This window comes from Euleptes europaea, chromosome 15 (assembly GCF_029931775.1).
Source record: "Euleptes europaea isolate rEulEur1 chromosome 15, rEulEur1.hap1, whole genome shotgun sequence".
NCBI lineage: Eukaryota > Metazoa > Chordata > Lepidosauria > Squamata > Sphaerodactylidae > Euleptes > Euleptes europaea.
In genome coordinates this window covers 26,722,045-26,738,511 of record NC_079326.1, presented here as the reverse complement: position 1 = coordinate 26,738,511, position 16,467 = coordinate 26,722,045, and the positions used below count along the sequence as shown (strand labels likewise).

At 40.5% G+C, this 16,467-nt stretch overlaps 1 protein-coding gene and 1 long non-coding RNA gene across 4 annotated transcripts in view; both read right to left on the bottom strand.

Annotated features, from left to right (window-relative positions):
• MBD5 (methyl-CpG binding domain protein 5) overlaps positions 1-3,344 on the bottom strand; it is a 40,650-nt gene extending 37,306 nt beyond the window's left edge. For all 3 annotated transcript variants that reach the window (XM_056861142.1, XM_056861143.1, XM_056861144.1), the window contains exon 1: positions 2,986-3,344. In XM_056861142.1, the coding sequence (XP_056717120.1) occupies positions 2,986-3,098 (113 nt within the window). In that variant the 5' untranslated portion in view covers positions 3,099-3,344. The remainder of the gene's footprint in view (positions 1-2,985) is intronic.
• Positions 3,345-3,495: 151 nt separating this feature from the next.
• Positions 3,496-16,467, bottom strand: part of LOC130488031 (uncharacterized) — a 96,741-nt gene continuing 83,769 nt past the window's right edge. The window contains exon 3 of the long non-coding RNA XR_008933804.1: positions 3,496-3,685. This is a non-coding gene — a long non-coding RNA (uncharacterized LOC130488031). The remainder of the gene's footprint in view (positions 3,686-16,467) is intronic.

The following is a 16,467-nucleotide window of genomic DNA, read 5'->3' as shown; positions in this document are numbered from 1 at the left end:
AGATCTAATGACTGCTGAAGAGAAAGGAGACTGGAAGTACTCAGAAGCAGTGTAGTTCTGGGTGGCTTAAGGTGTCTGTCAACCAGCACCTCTGTCAAAACTCTCAAATTATGGCTTCTACACTAACAGTGCATTCCTAAAAAGAGTTACTCAGTCTAAGCCCATTGAAATGAATGGGCTTAGACAGGAGTAACTCTCTTTAGGAACGCACTATAAGAGCTACATATAGAAAGAGGATGTTGTGTGTGCATGCATGCATTTATGCACATAGATCCAAATTTTCAGTCAGTAGGTGTCAGACCTGTACCCAGGTGGTCATGCCTCTGGTGCTGGCTGTGCCATTGCTTGCCACAAAGATGGGATCATACCTATTAACTATTTAATAAACAGAAGCAGAGAAGTACTTGAAGCTTACTGTATTTTGGAACATAAATCCAGAGAGTGAAAACAAACACCTCCCCCCACAAATAACCATTCAAAATACTTCCATTTTAAATAGTGCGATAAGAAATACAATTAAATGGAATTATGCAAGTTACAGAACCCCCCAAAAACAATTCAAGAACACAAAACAAGCAAGCAAAAAACTCATGCTGGGTTAGTTAATTCCTTATGTTAATATGCAAAGATAAAAGTTAATTATGTGCCAGGGTTAAAGCTATACAAAAAGGAAAACTAAACAACAAAATGGAGGAAAATTGCTTGATTCTGCATTTATGAGCTATTATGAAATATTAAAACAAAATTGTATATGATTTTTTAAAAACCTTCTCAAAGCATCATTATGTGTATTTTGGTTCCACTAAATATATCTTCTCATGTTTCCATGCTGACATGGATGTTAGAAAGGTAACCTCAATTTTGTCAAAAATGCAGCTGCTTTTACTTGTTGGCAACCAAGACAAAATTAATGTTGCATTTAAGTAGCAATTTTGTCCTGGAATGGCTTTGTTTCCTTTTTTAAGGCATCAGGTTTCAATTACATGTGAATCAAGAGATCTGTGATCAAGCTTTTTTCTGCTTTTAATTGTCTTTATAAGTAACAATGGGGCTCAGGGATTTGTGGGGCAGCATAGGAATGAAGGGGGGGGGGCATTAAGCTTTTCTTACCAAACCATTTCCCTGAGAGAGGTCTATCCTTTGCCCCCAAGAAGAGGCTATTAACTCTGGTACAGAGAAAACTGGCTAATCGCCACTTGGCGAGGAGGCATGATTTCTGGCCAGGAAATTACATGGGAGAGAAGGGGCAAAAACAGCCCTCCCAGTTGCCACACCATAGTCCTAATCCACACTGGTCTTCTGCTCCCCCACAGCTGTTCTTAAAGAAATTACAATTATCTGCAGATGGGATCACAGATCTCCATTGTCTCATACGGATGAGCCCTCTGATCTTAACAGCCATGTGGACCAAACAGCCAGGCATTTCTAGAAGTTGCATGTTACTCACTAAGAAGCATTATTCTTACACCGCAACGTACTGTTAATTAAGACGGGATTTTCCTTTCTATCTACTTTCTATTTTGCTTGTGAAGAAGTTCTCTTTGTAGTTCACATCTCTTTGTAGCAACATCTTACACACAAGAGTTTATAGCACTACATATACTATTTATCTCTATGCCCCTGCATCTGTAGACAGTGGGCAGCGGCAACAATCACAATTCCATTGTACCTGAATGGAATATTGCGTTGTTCGTAGCCTCTTTCCTACCTAAACATAGCTGGTTAAGTAAAATAATTCCAGGACGGGGGGTGGGGCAGATAAGGGGGAAGGAAATAGAAGGTCCATAATGAAAAACAGAGTTTCAACTTAACCTGTTACTATAATATAACCTATAAAAAGTCTAGTGAAACGGACAATTTGATTTCTAGTTTTAACATACCTCAATTAAGTGATATGTTAGCAAAAAAAAAAAAAAAGCATTCTCAGCACAACAGCATGAGCTTTCTGATCTTCACTCAACAGTGGTTGTTACTTAATCAGCAGCAAAGCTGGATCCCAAATGGTTGGAAGGGTGGGATATTTCAAAAAAATTAATATTTAAAATGGAGATCAATAAAAACATACAGAATTTGTAATACAAAGTAGTGGCTGACCCAGTATAGTGCAGACTACAGAGGGGAAAGAAACCAAGCACTAATTCACACATGCAGATAAATGACACAAACATGCAATTACAGTGTTTCAAGCAAGCACATCCACCACATTTTAAGGTGCAGCAGTATCTTGGCCATAGTGTACGATATGCTGCATTACAATGCAAACATCTGTCTTTGTGTTCTGCATAACTTAAGAGTTTCAGAATACACATCTGAACATTCTCTTCTGCGCAAAAAATCTTTCCCCATAAAACTAGGCTAAAGTCCTTACATGCTCATCTCCCATGGGGAGGGTGTTTTTTTTTTGGGGGGGGGGGTGTTTTCGCAAGGGACATTCAAATGTACTGTCATTTACAAGCATTCTGAAACAGGATGATCCAAGGAACTCGGCACCAACTGACTGTATCTCAGAGTGTAAATGCACCCTTTGTGGTTTTCTCTTCACTCTCTTGCCAGCACCAGCACACTCAGAGCTTGGGGACAAGATGGACTGCAGAGAAGACGTACAGCCCGGTCAATGTTCCCTGCAGGTCTCTCACCCTCCTGAAAAATCACCATAAAGACACTGACTGGCGGTGGAAAATTTCTTTTTAGAAGGGTACAGGATGAGACAACTGATGATCCTCCACCAGCCAGATTTAGCCCCACAAGGCACCACAGTTTCCCAACCCCTGAAATAAAATGCTAGAACTTATTTTACTTAGCGCTAACAAATTGTCACCAAGTTATTCATTCCAGTGGGGAAGGAAAAAGGGGGAAATAAGTATAAATTTTATGTATCATAACTTTTTTTGGGGGGGGGGTGATGATCTGCAAACAGACATCCTGTTAAAGACTGAACTTAAGCAGTAATTGTAAGTAATCAAACATGCCAGTTAGAATGCTCACCTAATATACAAAACTCCGTTTTGATCCACCCGCCGTTGCCAACCAACTGGAACTTGTACCGCAGGCAGCCCTCCATCCTTGTCCCCACTGTCACACTCCTTGCCTCCATTCATTTTTCTGATTCTGCTTATGACTCTTCAGAGATATCAACAATAAGATGATATCCTTATTTTATATGTCGTCATGGTCTTCAGAAGGCGGCCATACAGTACAGCGATTCCCAGATTGAAAAAAGTGCATTGGGAAGCTCTGGCTCAATTTGGAACCAAGTCTGCAAAATCTGCCATTTTTGTGTTGTGTGTGTTTGGACAAGTTCAGTTGCCCATCCTGGTCAATATTAAGTATGAAATGTTCTATTCCTTACGTGGTGATGGGGATAGCCTAATTGGGTAAAGATGAATGTTTCCAAATTGGGGAAATCATAATCCATCAATGCTCCGTTACTGGCCAAAAAGAGAGAAAAAACACTTATTTCTAGTTCAACAGCATGACTCCAAAATTGATGACTTTCTACAGTAATTTCTGTTTTGAGAGAATAAACCCCATTTTGACAGGCGCGTTACAGCCAAGAGTTCCAGGTCTTAAATCCTCTTATATGCCATGTCCTTTTTGTTTTCTTGTCCTCTTCCATTCATTATCCAAGCTGCTGCAGGATACCTCTTCTGATTCTCTCATGATGATACAGCTCCAACAAGAAAATCTGAAAAGAAAACACAAGCAGCTAATATTATCATCAAATGAAAGTTTACTTTTCTAGGACATGTGCATCAAAGAGGCTCAGAACCAATCCTATATTAATATAAACTTTAGGGGAAATACATCAAAGAAAAGATAGTTAGGGGAAATACATCAAAGAAAAGGAGAGTTTCAAGAGCAGTTTGGGGTAAACCACACTGTTCCAAGGAAAAGTCACCTTTTTGCTAAACACGCATATTTATTTAGCATACCTAAATAAACTCTTTCGATTCTAGCAGGTGGTTTGTGTGTAACTATTTTAACACAATTTATACCACAACATTTTGCCTTCATCAGGGCCACCAAGGCAGCTAAACAAATTAAAAACCTACACAATAAAACCACATCATAAAAACTAATGAAACCAAAAAAGAATGCATCATTAAAACGTAAAGGTCCCCTGTGCAAGCACCGGGTCATTCCTGACCCATGGGGTGACATCACATTCTGACGTTTACTAGGCAGACTTTTGTTTATGGGGTGGTTTGTCAGTGCCTTCCCCAGTCATCTTCCCTTTACCCCCAGCAAGCTGGGTACTCATTTTACCGACCTCGGAAGGATAGAAGGATGAGCCAACCTTGAGCCGGCTACCTGAAACCGACGTCCGTCGGGATCGAACTCAGGTCGTGAGCAGAGCTTGGACTGCAGTACTGCAGCTTACCACTCTGTGCCATGGGGCTTGTAATGCATCATTAAAACAATTAAAATCAGAGCTAAAACAGATACAAAAATCCAAAAACAACAATTATAATGTTGGGCAAGAAGGATGGATCACTAAAGGAAACCAAACCAAAGAGTCCTCAACCACTGGCAGAAGATGGCAATAGAAGGGGACAGATGAGTATCCCTGGGAACAGAGTTCCACAGTTTTGGTGCCCCACACAGAACCCCATTATGTTCAGGGAAGACAAGTCTCCATTTGCCTCCAGATTGCCGCATCCCACGTAGTGTGCTTGTGTGTGTGTGTGTGTGTGTGTGTGTGTGTGTGTGTGTGTGAAGTGCCTTCAAGTCGCAGCCGACTTATGGCGACCCCTTTTGGGGTTTTCATGGCAAGAGACTGAAAGAGGTGGTTTGCCAGTGCCTTCCTCCGCACAGCAACCCTGGTATTCCTTGGTGGTCTCCCATCCAAATACTAACCAGGGCTGACCCTGCTTAGCTTCTGAGATCTGAAGAGATCAGGCTAGCCTGGGTCATCCAGGTCAGGGCTGCTTATATGTACATGCATACATATATGTGAATCCAAGGCTAGACCAAGAAAATTTGAGCTTTAAAAGCAGAAAAAAGGCATATGTTTATCTCAGCCCCCCACACCCTCATATTTTCCAATAGCAATTTACAACAGAAATCTCTGCTCAAGCTCTCACCCTCACCCCCATGCATACTAGGGCAAAAAGAGACACCCTGAAAGTTTACAGTCTTGGAGTGCTGCTAGACCAGAACCCCTGTTGGATAAACAGGTGACAGTGGTGGACAGGGGCATCTTCCATCACCACTTTCCATCAGAGTAAGGACAATCTTGCCACTGCAAGTAACACCTAGATTAGATTACTGCAATGTGCTGTGTGTATTCAAGGGGCTGCCCTTGAATAATGTCTGGAAACTACAGCAGGCACAGAATGCTGCAGCAAATGTGGTCAGGAGTGGGTCATAGGGACCATATCATTCTAGTCTTATTCCATCTGCTTCTAGGCCAAATTCATGGTCCTGGTATTGACCTTTAAAGCCCTTCTCAGTCATGGCACTAAGATTATGGAATTCCCTCCCCAAGGAAATTCATCTAACCCCCTTGATCATCATCTTCCACCAACAGGTGAAGACTTATCCATTTTATCTGGCACACCCTAACTGACCCCCCTTGTTTATTTTTAATTCCTTGTTTTATATATGTTTTGTTTTAAAAGGTTGATTTCAATTTTTTTTTAATTGTTCACCACCTTGAGGGCCTCAGTTGGGCAGAAAGGCAGCATACAAATGTTTTAAATTAATAACAAATAAGTCATCAGCAGCATTGGCCAGAATCAACTATTTCTGCTTCCACGGAACCTCAAAGTCCAGCTCTCCCTGCTACCCATGCTCTTGGTCAGCAAACCGAGAAATGAAGTATGTACATGTGTGGGGAGGCACAGGGAAAGGGATAAAATGGTGTTGCGTCTCTGACTGGGATGAACTACTGAAGACAGAACTAAAAAAAATCTGATTCATGGGGCTTTTCTTACTGGTATTGTTTAAATGGTTAATAAGAGGAGCAGCATTTTCTATCATCACATATTTCTATAAATAAAACTGCACATTCATAACGATTTTGCATTCCATTTACTATACGGACAAGTGTAGTTAAAATGTAAATTACAAAAGCAGCGGTAATTTATAATGGGCAAGAGTAGCCCATAGGATTTGAAACACTTAAATAAGACAGTCAGTCTGGGGCTAACGAACTAAGCATACATGGGAAAAAGAGAAGACCTACTGACAATCAGGAGCTAGCCTGATATCTTCACCAGCGATCTCCAACATACTTGAAATTCCTGAACGCCCACTGAAGTAGAAAGTTCCTTAATTTTGAAACTGCAGATAGTAATAATCTAGGTTAAAAAATTAAACTTCAACAAAACAAAACATGGCACACATCAACACTGTGCTTTTGGTTTCTACGGCTGTCCCTGTGTCTCTTTTAACACAGGCTCAGAAATGTTCCCTTCTCTAGCACCTTGAAGGTCTCAACTCATAAGAACATAGAGATCACCATCAAGATAAGTAAACACACACATTCTTAATTTTAGTGGCAAATACATGGCAAGAGTGTTCTAGATAAGATGCATACACAACAGTTTCAAAAGCAATTTTCCACATGGTCTGGGCATGTTCCTATGTGTGTCTAGGTTTGTGCACACACAATGTTCAACACTACAAGTCCACAGCTCCATTTGGGCACATGCAACTAGCTACATCGGTTTTTTGCATCTGTCTACTGCACACAGATTTTAGAATGATGTGCTCATCAGGATGCACTCGACTATATTTGAATGTTCACATCAGTGTTCAGCATGGGTATGATGAGTCCCTTTCTAGGAAATCAATGTGGTATTTTGGCCAGAGTGCCACCTGTGACTACAACTTTAAAGGTATTCAGCCCATTAATTAAGAACCCCTCCATTACCAAGATCAACATTCCATCTTATATTTGTAATACCAAAAAAAAAAGGGAAATAAGAACAGTCACTCCCACTGAGGTGTTCGGGACAAATTAAAGGGCCATCTGGAACAAACCCAGTTTCTCCAACAGAATGGCATTTCTGTTTGTGGAAGAGGAGCTGGTGATTACCCACTGCAGACCTTAGCTTTGTTCCTAAAACAGGTTCTGAGTGTCCATTGACACCCAGGAACAAAATTTAGGGGTGCCCAATGGACTACAGCAGGAAGGTCCTGCTCTGGGTAATCTATGGATACACGTCAGTGTCACTGCATGTCAGAGCATGGAGGCAGGTTGTACCCGCTTAGGAACCCCAGCCACACAAAGTCTTCCCCCCTCCAAATACATCCTGCTTGCTATGATGGGCATTTCACTAGTATTTAAGAGTACTGAATAAAGTTCAACCATTTCCCTATTTTATGCGACTTGTCAAATATGATAAACAGCAAAAGTAATTTGCATAATTTTCTATGGAGATTTTTTTAAAAAAAGATCTTTTAGCTAGCACTGTAAGTAGGCATAAAGTGCTTGCTTCAGCTAAGAATGTCATTTTCAGACCAAGTCTACTTTCTGTCAAGCCTTTTAACCTTGAGAAGTGTTTGAAGTTGGACTGCAGACAGTAGTGTCAGGGTTTTAGCAATGTAAAAATAGGAGAATGTGTGTGCTTTTAAGACATAAGCCACTTAGCATTAAAATTTCAATTTTTCCCCAACCATCCTCCAGGGAGAAATGCTATATAGAACACATGAAGACTCACAAGAAAACATACTCAATAGAACCAGCAATTTCAGCACAACAAAGTGTTCACAGTGCCCACAGAATATTTCAAACAGCAGCTTTCTATTCAAGAATGACAATGCGCTTATACACATGAGGGGGGAAATTCATTGTAAGCAATGTTGAGAAACTGGAAAAAAGACAGCTTATTACTTTAATATAATTACTGTAATGTGACATAATTGGTCAGTATGCATTTTTCTAATGCATATGAGCAGAAATCAAAGGATTTTTTAAAATTGCAGCCATATATTCTTATTTAAATATTATCTGTGTAGGGAAATAATCAGGTGCCATTTACTTTTTTCTATTAATTTGTTCACTAACACCATCTAAGGGTGGCTATCATTTATTTCCTACCCACCTTTTAGAAAGATGACCTATAATGGATTTTTTGTATTTGTTTAGGGGCTAATTGCTAGTTTTAACTCTCCGATTTGACAATACTTCATCCCTGCCCACACCTCCCATTCCCTTGTGCCACTGTCACTAACAATGGCTCACTAGTGGTTTCTGACCCAGTATTTCCAAAATAGTACTTTATAAAATTGCATAGGCAACAAGACCTCAGATGAAATAAGCATGGCATTGGGTGAACATAACAAAATAGAAGGGGGAAATGCCGCATTGAACAAAGCGAAGCTGCACCACCCAAAAATGTGGTGCAGCCCCGCCGCAGCTCAAGGGGGCGTTCCTGGGGTGAACAGGGTTAGGAATGTCCCCCTACACTGGTGCAGGTGTTCCCTTTTGGGAAAGCCATGGCTGCGCTGGCGGTAGGGGCTGGCAATTCCCGGAAGCAGGTGTGCCTGCCCCTATGCCGGTGTAGCTGCTACTTTATTCCGTGATAAGGTGGCATCTATACTGGCGCAGGGTCACGCCGGCTCCTAAGGAGCTTTGCCTCCCCTTCAGGAATGGGCTGCCAGACAAGTTTTTTTTATACCTTAGTTTCATTACAGGTATGAGGATTTCTTGTTGTTCAAAACAAACAGCTTGTTCTGATCTAGAGACTCAAAATAACATTAAATGGTAGCAGTGCGCTTGGAACACAGCTTCTGTCTTCACTGTCTGAAAAAAAGATTTATAGAACTGAGCTACCATCCATGAAGACTCACTTCTCAGCATGGAAAAGAATATATGCTCTGACTGATATTTACATAAAAGCTGCAAAATTGTGACTCTGTGCACATATGAATGTAGAGTGACAGAAACCCTGATGTAGAATGCTGCAATCACAAGAGTAGAAATTTAGGCCTTCCGCATCCAATAAGCAACCCCTCCCTCGGTAACATTTATGTAATAAAATAAGGCTTGAACAGTCACCAGGTAAAATGCTTCTCTTGTTAATTTAAGTAAATTGACTCAGCAGAAAATCAGATACTGAAGAAATGAAGCTGTAGAACAAATAACCTATTCAGGTCATGTTTTGATTATAACTATACAGTGAATTCATCGGCAATTTAAAAACAAGAAAGCCAAGCTAATAATGGAAAATGCATATTCTAGGCATGAAGTATACAAAACATGACACTGTTGCACAGCTTTTCAAAGAACATATCTACGTTATATTTAGTTGCCAGCTGTGGGGAGAACTGCGCGAAAGTTAGCCATGATCAGGACTGCATTCTTAAATATACTTATTTGATTATTATAATTATTATTACTACAAGCAAACATGCTTAGCATCAGGCTGCATACCACACTGAAGTCAATGAAATGCAAGTCGGCTTCTAGAAAAAGAAAGCCCTAGATATGTACTCTGCATCTTCAGAAGCACGTTCATCTTTTTTTATAGTCATATTGTGCCCTGGGATAAATTAATCCCTGAACCCAAGCATTTATCTGTGTTGCTTGGTCTCGCTGCTTTCAGTGGTACTTAGTTGCAGCTAACTTTTGCTGTATTTCACTTAAAAGAGTTTGTCCCCAGGAGACCAGGGTAGACACTCTTTTTGCCTCAAACGCCCCAAAAAGAAAGAGGGAGTTGAGGGTTGTACTTGGCCTAATGGGAGCAAGCCATGGGAGCTTGCCTCAGACCTGGCATGGATCCAGGAGACAATGACGGGTATAAGCCATGTCTACTGCCTTTGCCCACCCTGTTGGATACAATGGTGCTGACACAGCCTCAGGGGCTGCCTTGGTTATATAGGCAAAGAACCAGACCTGTGTGTGCATCAAAATGCTGTTTGGCCCGTGTGCTTGGGGGTTACCCTCTGTGGTAGCAGACTTGGAGAGTCCTGCATAATCAAGTGATATGAAAGCTACCTCTCCTTACTGGAGCAGTGAGGGAAGAAATCGTGGGGAATTTGCTCTCATGCTGCTGCAGCAATGTATATACAAACCCTAAAGGTAAAGGTACCCTGGGCAAGCACCGGGTCATTCCTGACCCATGGGGTGATGTCACATCCTGATGTTTACTAGGCAGACTTTGTTTGCGGGGTGGTTTGCGAGTGCCTGCCCCAGTCATCTTCCCTTTACCCCCAGCAAGCTGGGTATTCATTTTACCGACCTCAGAAGGATGGAAGGCTGAGTTAACCTTGAGCCGGCTACCTGAAACCAACTCCCGTCGGGATCAAACTCAGGTCGTGAGCGGAGCTTGGACTGCAGTACTGCAGCTTACCACTCTGCACCACGGGGCTCTTTACACAAATCCTACTTCACCACAAAACCAACGTGGGTTTAAGAGTGGCAGACTCTAATCTGGTGACCCAGGTTTGTTTCCCCACTCCTCCACATGAAGCCTGTTGGGTGACCTTGGGAAATTCCCACTTCTCTCAGAACTCTTCTCTCTCAGCCCCACCTACCTCACAAGGTACCTGTTGTGGGGGGAGGTGGGAGGGAAGGTGATTGTAAGATGCTTTGAGACTCCTTTAAGGTAGAGAAAAGCTGGGTATAAAAACCAACTCTTCATCTTCAAAATGGCACAGGGACATATTGTAGCAGAAGATAAAAATAAAAACCAATTACGTTGACTTTGAATGGACATGGCAGTATTCCTATACAGTATTTTCTGTGCAGGTCATGAAACTGAAAACACTGACTCTGCTCTCCACCCAGAACCCTGATTCAGGAACAGAACATATTTTTACTTCTGTGCTTAAAAAAGAATTATCAGACAACTGGATACGTAGTCATTGAATCTGATCAGCTACTACAACACCAGTATCTTTCTTAGCATCCTCACAAGCATTTATCAATTTTGCAATATGCAATATAAAAACCTATTTAAAAAAACTGCAGTCATGCACGAAGAACACAAAGAATTAAAAAATATAAAATTACATTACATTGTCTTGCTTTGCACCAGAAACACTCATTGTGCAGAGAAATATTAAGTCATTCAGTTCAAGCCTCTGTGCAAGAAAATGTCAGAAATATAGTGGGATAGCAAATTAAACCTGTAAATTATGCTTTTGTGCTAAAGTACCAAGTCATGTGACCAAGCTATTTTTAGAGGCAGAGAATGTTTTCCCGAAGTGCTGTTCTTAAAGTTGTTTACTGAAACATTCTGCAAATAATCAACAATTTCATGAAAAGTCTGTCATGAAAGAGCACTCTTAGCATAATTGGTTATATATTAACCCAAAATTAACTATTTAGAAAGCTCAGCACTAGAGGTGCTAGACAGCTAGTATGAACTCATCCACCCAATCTTAAGCATGTTTACCAGAAGATTTCAGCAAGACTTCCTTCACAGTAAAAACACTTAGGATTGCAGCCATACACATACGTTTCTCAGATTGCTGTAAAATAGTCTGCCCTGCAACACTACTGTATGCTTCAATGGTTAAACCTTCATTACAGTGCTGCCACCCCCCTCCCCATGATTATGAATTAAATTAAAATGGTAAGTGAAACCCAAGCCTTTTTCAGATGCAATAAGCAGTCTGCATAAGTCTGTGCTATGCAAGTTGATGTTTAATAATTGAGGCAGTAAAGGCCGAGTCAAAAGTCGAACGCTGAAGGCTGGAGCAGTAACTTTTGTTAGAAGTAAATGAGACTCATCTTCTTACACATGTGTATACCAGAAACAATTATAAACTAAGGATGTGAATTTACTTCTTCCACTCTGGGCAAAAACGCATGGTCGCTTTAGCCTCCTTTATTCCCTGTTTCAGCCAGGATTCAGCCAGGATCAAATGCATGTTCGGCGAAACGCATGCGTTCGATCCTGGCTGAATCCTGGCTGAAACAAGGAATAAAGGAGGATAAAGCGACCATGCGTTTTCGCCCACAGAGAACATGTTCTTTGTGAACCACGGCTATATTCTTATTATACAGCACAGTCCAATCAACTCTGTCTATGCGTATCTCTAGGATAACTTTCTAAGGAAAAAGAATGTAAGAAATCAATTCCTACAGCAAGTGCAACAATTATGATGGGAAAATGGATGCCTCATCACTTAGAGACAAATAGTATTCAAGGGGTTAATCGAGACAGTTATTTCAGCTTCAGCAACACAGGCCAGGGCAGACATAGCATTCCCAGTCTTCCAACCATCATCAGGAGAACACAAATGCATTGCTTGTCAATATGTGTGTCCCCTGCCAATGATCCACACCTCATCTGCATAATTCCAACATCTTTGCTTTTCAAAACTAACTGAAGTGCAACATTAGATCTGCACCAATGCTAACTCTAACTAGAATTTATCTAATCAAGCATTCTGCTTCCAGAAGTGACCAAGTCAGACGTTTTCAGGTATTCAACAATCCGGATACAAAAGTAAACCCTGTTGATTCTCCTACAACAACTGGTATTCAGCGGTATACTACCTCTCAACTGAACTATTAAGGTTTATCAGTAGCTATTAACCATATCTTCTATGAATCTTCATAATTATCTTATAAAGTCATGCAAACCAGTGGTCATCACCACATCCTGTGACACTGAATTCCATAAGCTGAATGCTGTTGGGCGAAACCTCAATCCATCTTTTTTTCCTGCTTTAGCTATTTAAACCAAGTTAAAAGACAGCTGTTCTGTTACACTAATGCTTTCACTTTATGAAAGATTTTGGTCAATGAAATTTATTGGTCATCAGGGATATCAGTTCTTATAAAACCACAAGTCCTCATGGGTAGAACAAAACTAAAGGATTCAGCTCTCACTAAACCACCTCAGAAACGGATGAGGTCAAAAATGATCTCTTGCGAGAATGGTCAGGGAAGTCTGTCTGGTTTTCTGACAGTTTTGAAGAAGATTCCAGAGAAATGTACAGATGCTGTCTTTCAAAAAAGGCTTAACTGCTTGCAAATTAATGTTGAAGCAACACAACTAATTTGCCTTCATGTACTGTCTCAGAAGCATTGTATTCTGGTTCTGCTTTTGTGACCAGCTCAGATATAGAGCTGCACCCAGCCACTTTTTTATCTGAATCTCACCTAATTCTTCTCCTCACCACAGCCCCCATCGCACAGATCCCTGCAGATCCCATATCACATTGTCCCTGCAGATCCCGTGATTCCCAGCATAGCCTTTTTGGTGTTCAAATGGGAACAGCCCCATCCTTTTTCACCAGCAGAAAAGCTGGTTGGATCCAACCCACAGCATTTCCCTTGGTATTTTATTGTATTTATTTGGTTCTCTATTTGGTAAATGCATTCTGAAAGAGGGCAGACTTGAGAGTAATACAGCCAAACCTTGCCTGCATCCCTGGTTCAGGGATTACTTATGGAGAAGCAATGCCGGGATGATTGGTTATATTCACTGAAAATTTATTAGAGAAGAACTCCAACTATTTTTCATACCCCCTCTCCAGACCAAACACTGCCCTCAGGACAAGAGCCTCGAAAAATAAAAGACTGTGTAATGTTAACATGTTCAGTGAGTAATGTTTACCAACTTTGTTCATTATTCAGATAAGAAAAACACCTTGCATTTTCTGAGAAAGAATTTCATCCTTTGTGTTTATAGGCTTGTATGAAAGGGCTTCTTGTGACAACCATTAAATTACTTTTATAAATATCACATTACATATCATCTTGCCTGATCAACCCAGGGTTTAATCGCTCCACAAAAACACAACACTTAAGGGAAAAATAAAATTTCGCAACGACTGCCCTTCCTAATTCTAAAGATAATATGGCGACAAAGAATACATTGCTTTTTTCTTGCATCTACTATATCATGCAAGAAAAAAGCAATGTATTCTTTGTTGCAATATTATCTTTAGGCTTACCAAACTGACTGTAAACTGTCCTGCATAAGAGACCACCAAAGACAATGATACGGTTTATCCTAAAGCCAACCTCTGCTTGGTTCCAATCTACATATAACAGCATTCACATATCTAATCAAATCATTATGAACAGGAATCCCAACACCTACTTCAGTAGAAGGGGAACTGCCTTCAACAACTTTAATTATACACCTCCTTATGTGAAGCAAGCAAAACTTTTACAACTTAACAGATAAGAAGAAGGTGCAACTCAACTGAATTAAGTTTTCAGATGAATGAAAGCTAACAGAAAGTTGACCCACAATTAAAACCAACAGCTAGCCCTTCAAGGTTAATAAGAAGCAAACAGGTCTAACATACTGGTAATCTTGCTGTACATCTTGGGCGGAAGTAAAAGAAAAAACAAGGAGGAAAATCAGATGCTTGGGCCTAAAGATGCTCTAAGATCCAAGAAGTGAATGAACAAGGAAAGAACAGCTCTCCTGTATTCCACTGTATTAATAGAAAGGGCAGATGGTTCACAAGAAGTCCCTTTGTGCAAGCTCATAAACACAATTGGTAAAATAATTCATCACAAAATGAGGGTTTTTTTAAAAAAATGTTTATATTAAATATAAGCACAAGTGTAGGGAAAAGAGAGGAAAGGGTCAGAAAAACTTTTTGTGTAAGAAACTTTGCAGCTTACAGGTGATAAGGAAGCTTCTCTTGGCTCACATACAGTTCGCAGGCCACACAAAAGATCTGCAAGTTATAAACTGTTGGTAACAAGCCAAAAATACCAACCCCATGGCAAAATTAAATAAGCACCCGAGAAGGGATGCAGAAGTGTTCCCTAATTCTTTGAACTTGCATTTTTATTATTTATTTTAAATATCTGCATGCCACTTTTCAGTCCTGCGTTGCAGGAAAAAACAGCTTATGGACTTTGAAAACACAGTCCAAAACTAAGGACTAATAATTACAATAAACTCCAATGGGCACCTAATTCCTTTCTGACATCACTCAGCTCTCAAAAGCTCATTTGTAAAAGAAATCTAGGGCTAGTGTTTAATCTTAGGGAAAATATTCTGCCTTTAAAAGGCACCTACTGAGTCAAATCCCAATGGAACAGTTGTGGGGGGAATCCTTAGTCTCAGTCAAGTTTCAACTTTGGGAGGCGATAGCAATACGAAGCATTGGGGAGGCCGATGATAGAAACCTCACTCAAAGCAGCTTGTCCCATTATGGCACATCCAGGTCAAAGGTCAGTTTCTCCGGTTTCTCCCACCAAAGTTGAAATTTTTAATTTCCTGTGTCATATCACTTCACCCCACTTCTTTCTACCAACTTACATCACTTGTAGGCCTCTGTATGTCATACTGGCTGCTACACCAATGTCCCTGAAGCTTCTACTTGTATTCAGGTTTTGTAACAGTCTATGACATAATCATGGTATTTCTGTGAACATGTGCAGAATTAATTCCATATAGAGCTTAAACACATCATGCAAACTGAGCCACTATAGAAGATTGTGTAATGTATAATGAAAGTCTGTGTCATGCTGACAGGCCAGCTCTGTGTCAGGCTGACAGACTACTCTCAAGGTTAGCTCTATCAAAGCTAACTACTAAAGTTACTCTGGCTTTGTCCTTGAAGGGGCAGAGCTGAGCACCTTCCCTTGAAGGGGCAGCGTAAAGCACTTTGTCCATAAAGTGTGCAAAAGTCACCTTTCTGACTCAGCTGCCAGATGTCAGAATCTCAAAGGCCTTTTCAAGGTCTCAATAGCTGAAACTGTGCTATTGAGGCATTACAGTTCTCTTAAGATAAGAGTAATATGCTTTCTTGCCTTCTGAAGGCTATGCAGCCGGCCAAATGTAAACAAATGACACTTTGCAAGTGACAATGTCAGCTATAATTGTGTTTCATGAGTTATATAGTTAAACGTTGTGCTACAGATTTCTAAGTAGTCTCATTTAATGCGTATAGTCCTAACGAAGAGGATGGTATAGAAATTAAATATGTAACATGATCATGTAACTCAGAAATGAGTATTTATACTTTAGGCACAGAGGAATGAAAGGGAAGGATGTCCATATTTGGACAATAAGATATCAGAGGACAGGAGCAGATGCCACTAAGCTCCTGGTATCTGATAAGAGAGAATAAAGGTACCCTTTTGAAGGATAAGGAAGAGGGGATAAAGGAACACTCTTAATGGGTCTAGAAACAGCATAAATACAGCTGCAGAACAGCTAGCACTTTTAGAGTGTTATGACTGACAGACTGCAGCTGTCTGGAATGACACTTCTCCATCTCAAAAGGCTTGAGATGTAAAACATTGAAACTCTGTCCTTGCGTGGACAGTAGTTCTCAGATATCTTGAAGTATCAAGATCTGGATATTTCAACATATCTTACTTACAGTCTTCTTGTGAGACTGCTCTATTCCTAGAAGAGGATAGAGACCCTTAGAATTCCTATTCTTTGAATAGGAATCTAAGTGCAGTGATCTTTCCATGTATTAGAACACTGAGAGTCCATTGTATTTATGGATTCTTACAAACTAAGCCTATTTGGCTTACCAATGCTAAGAAGCATCCTGAATACAGGGCTAATAGCTAGACCT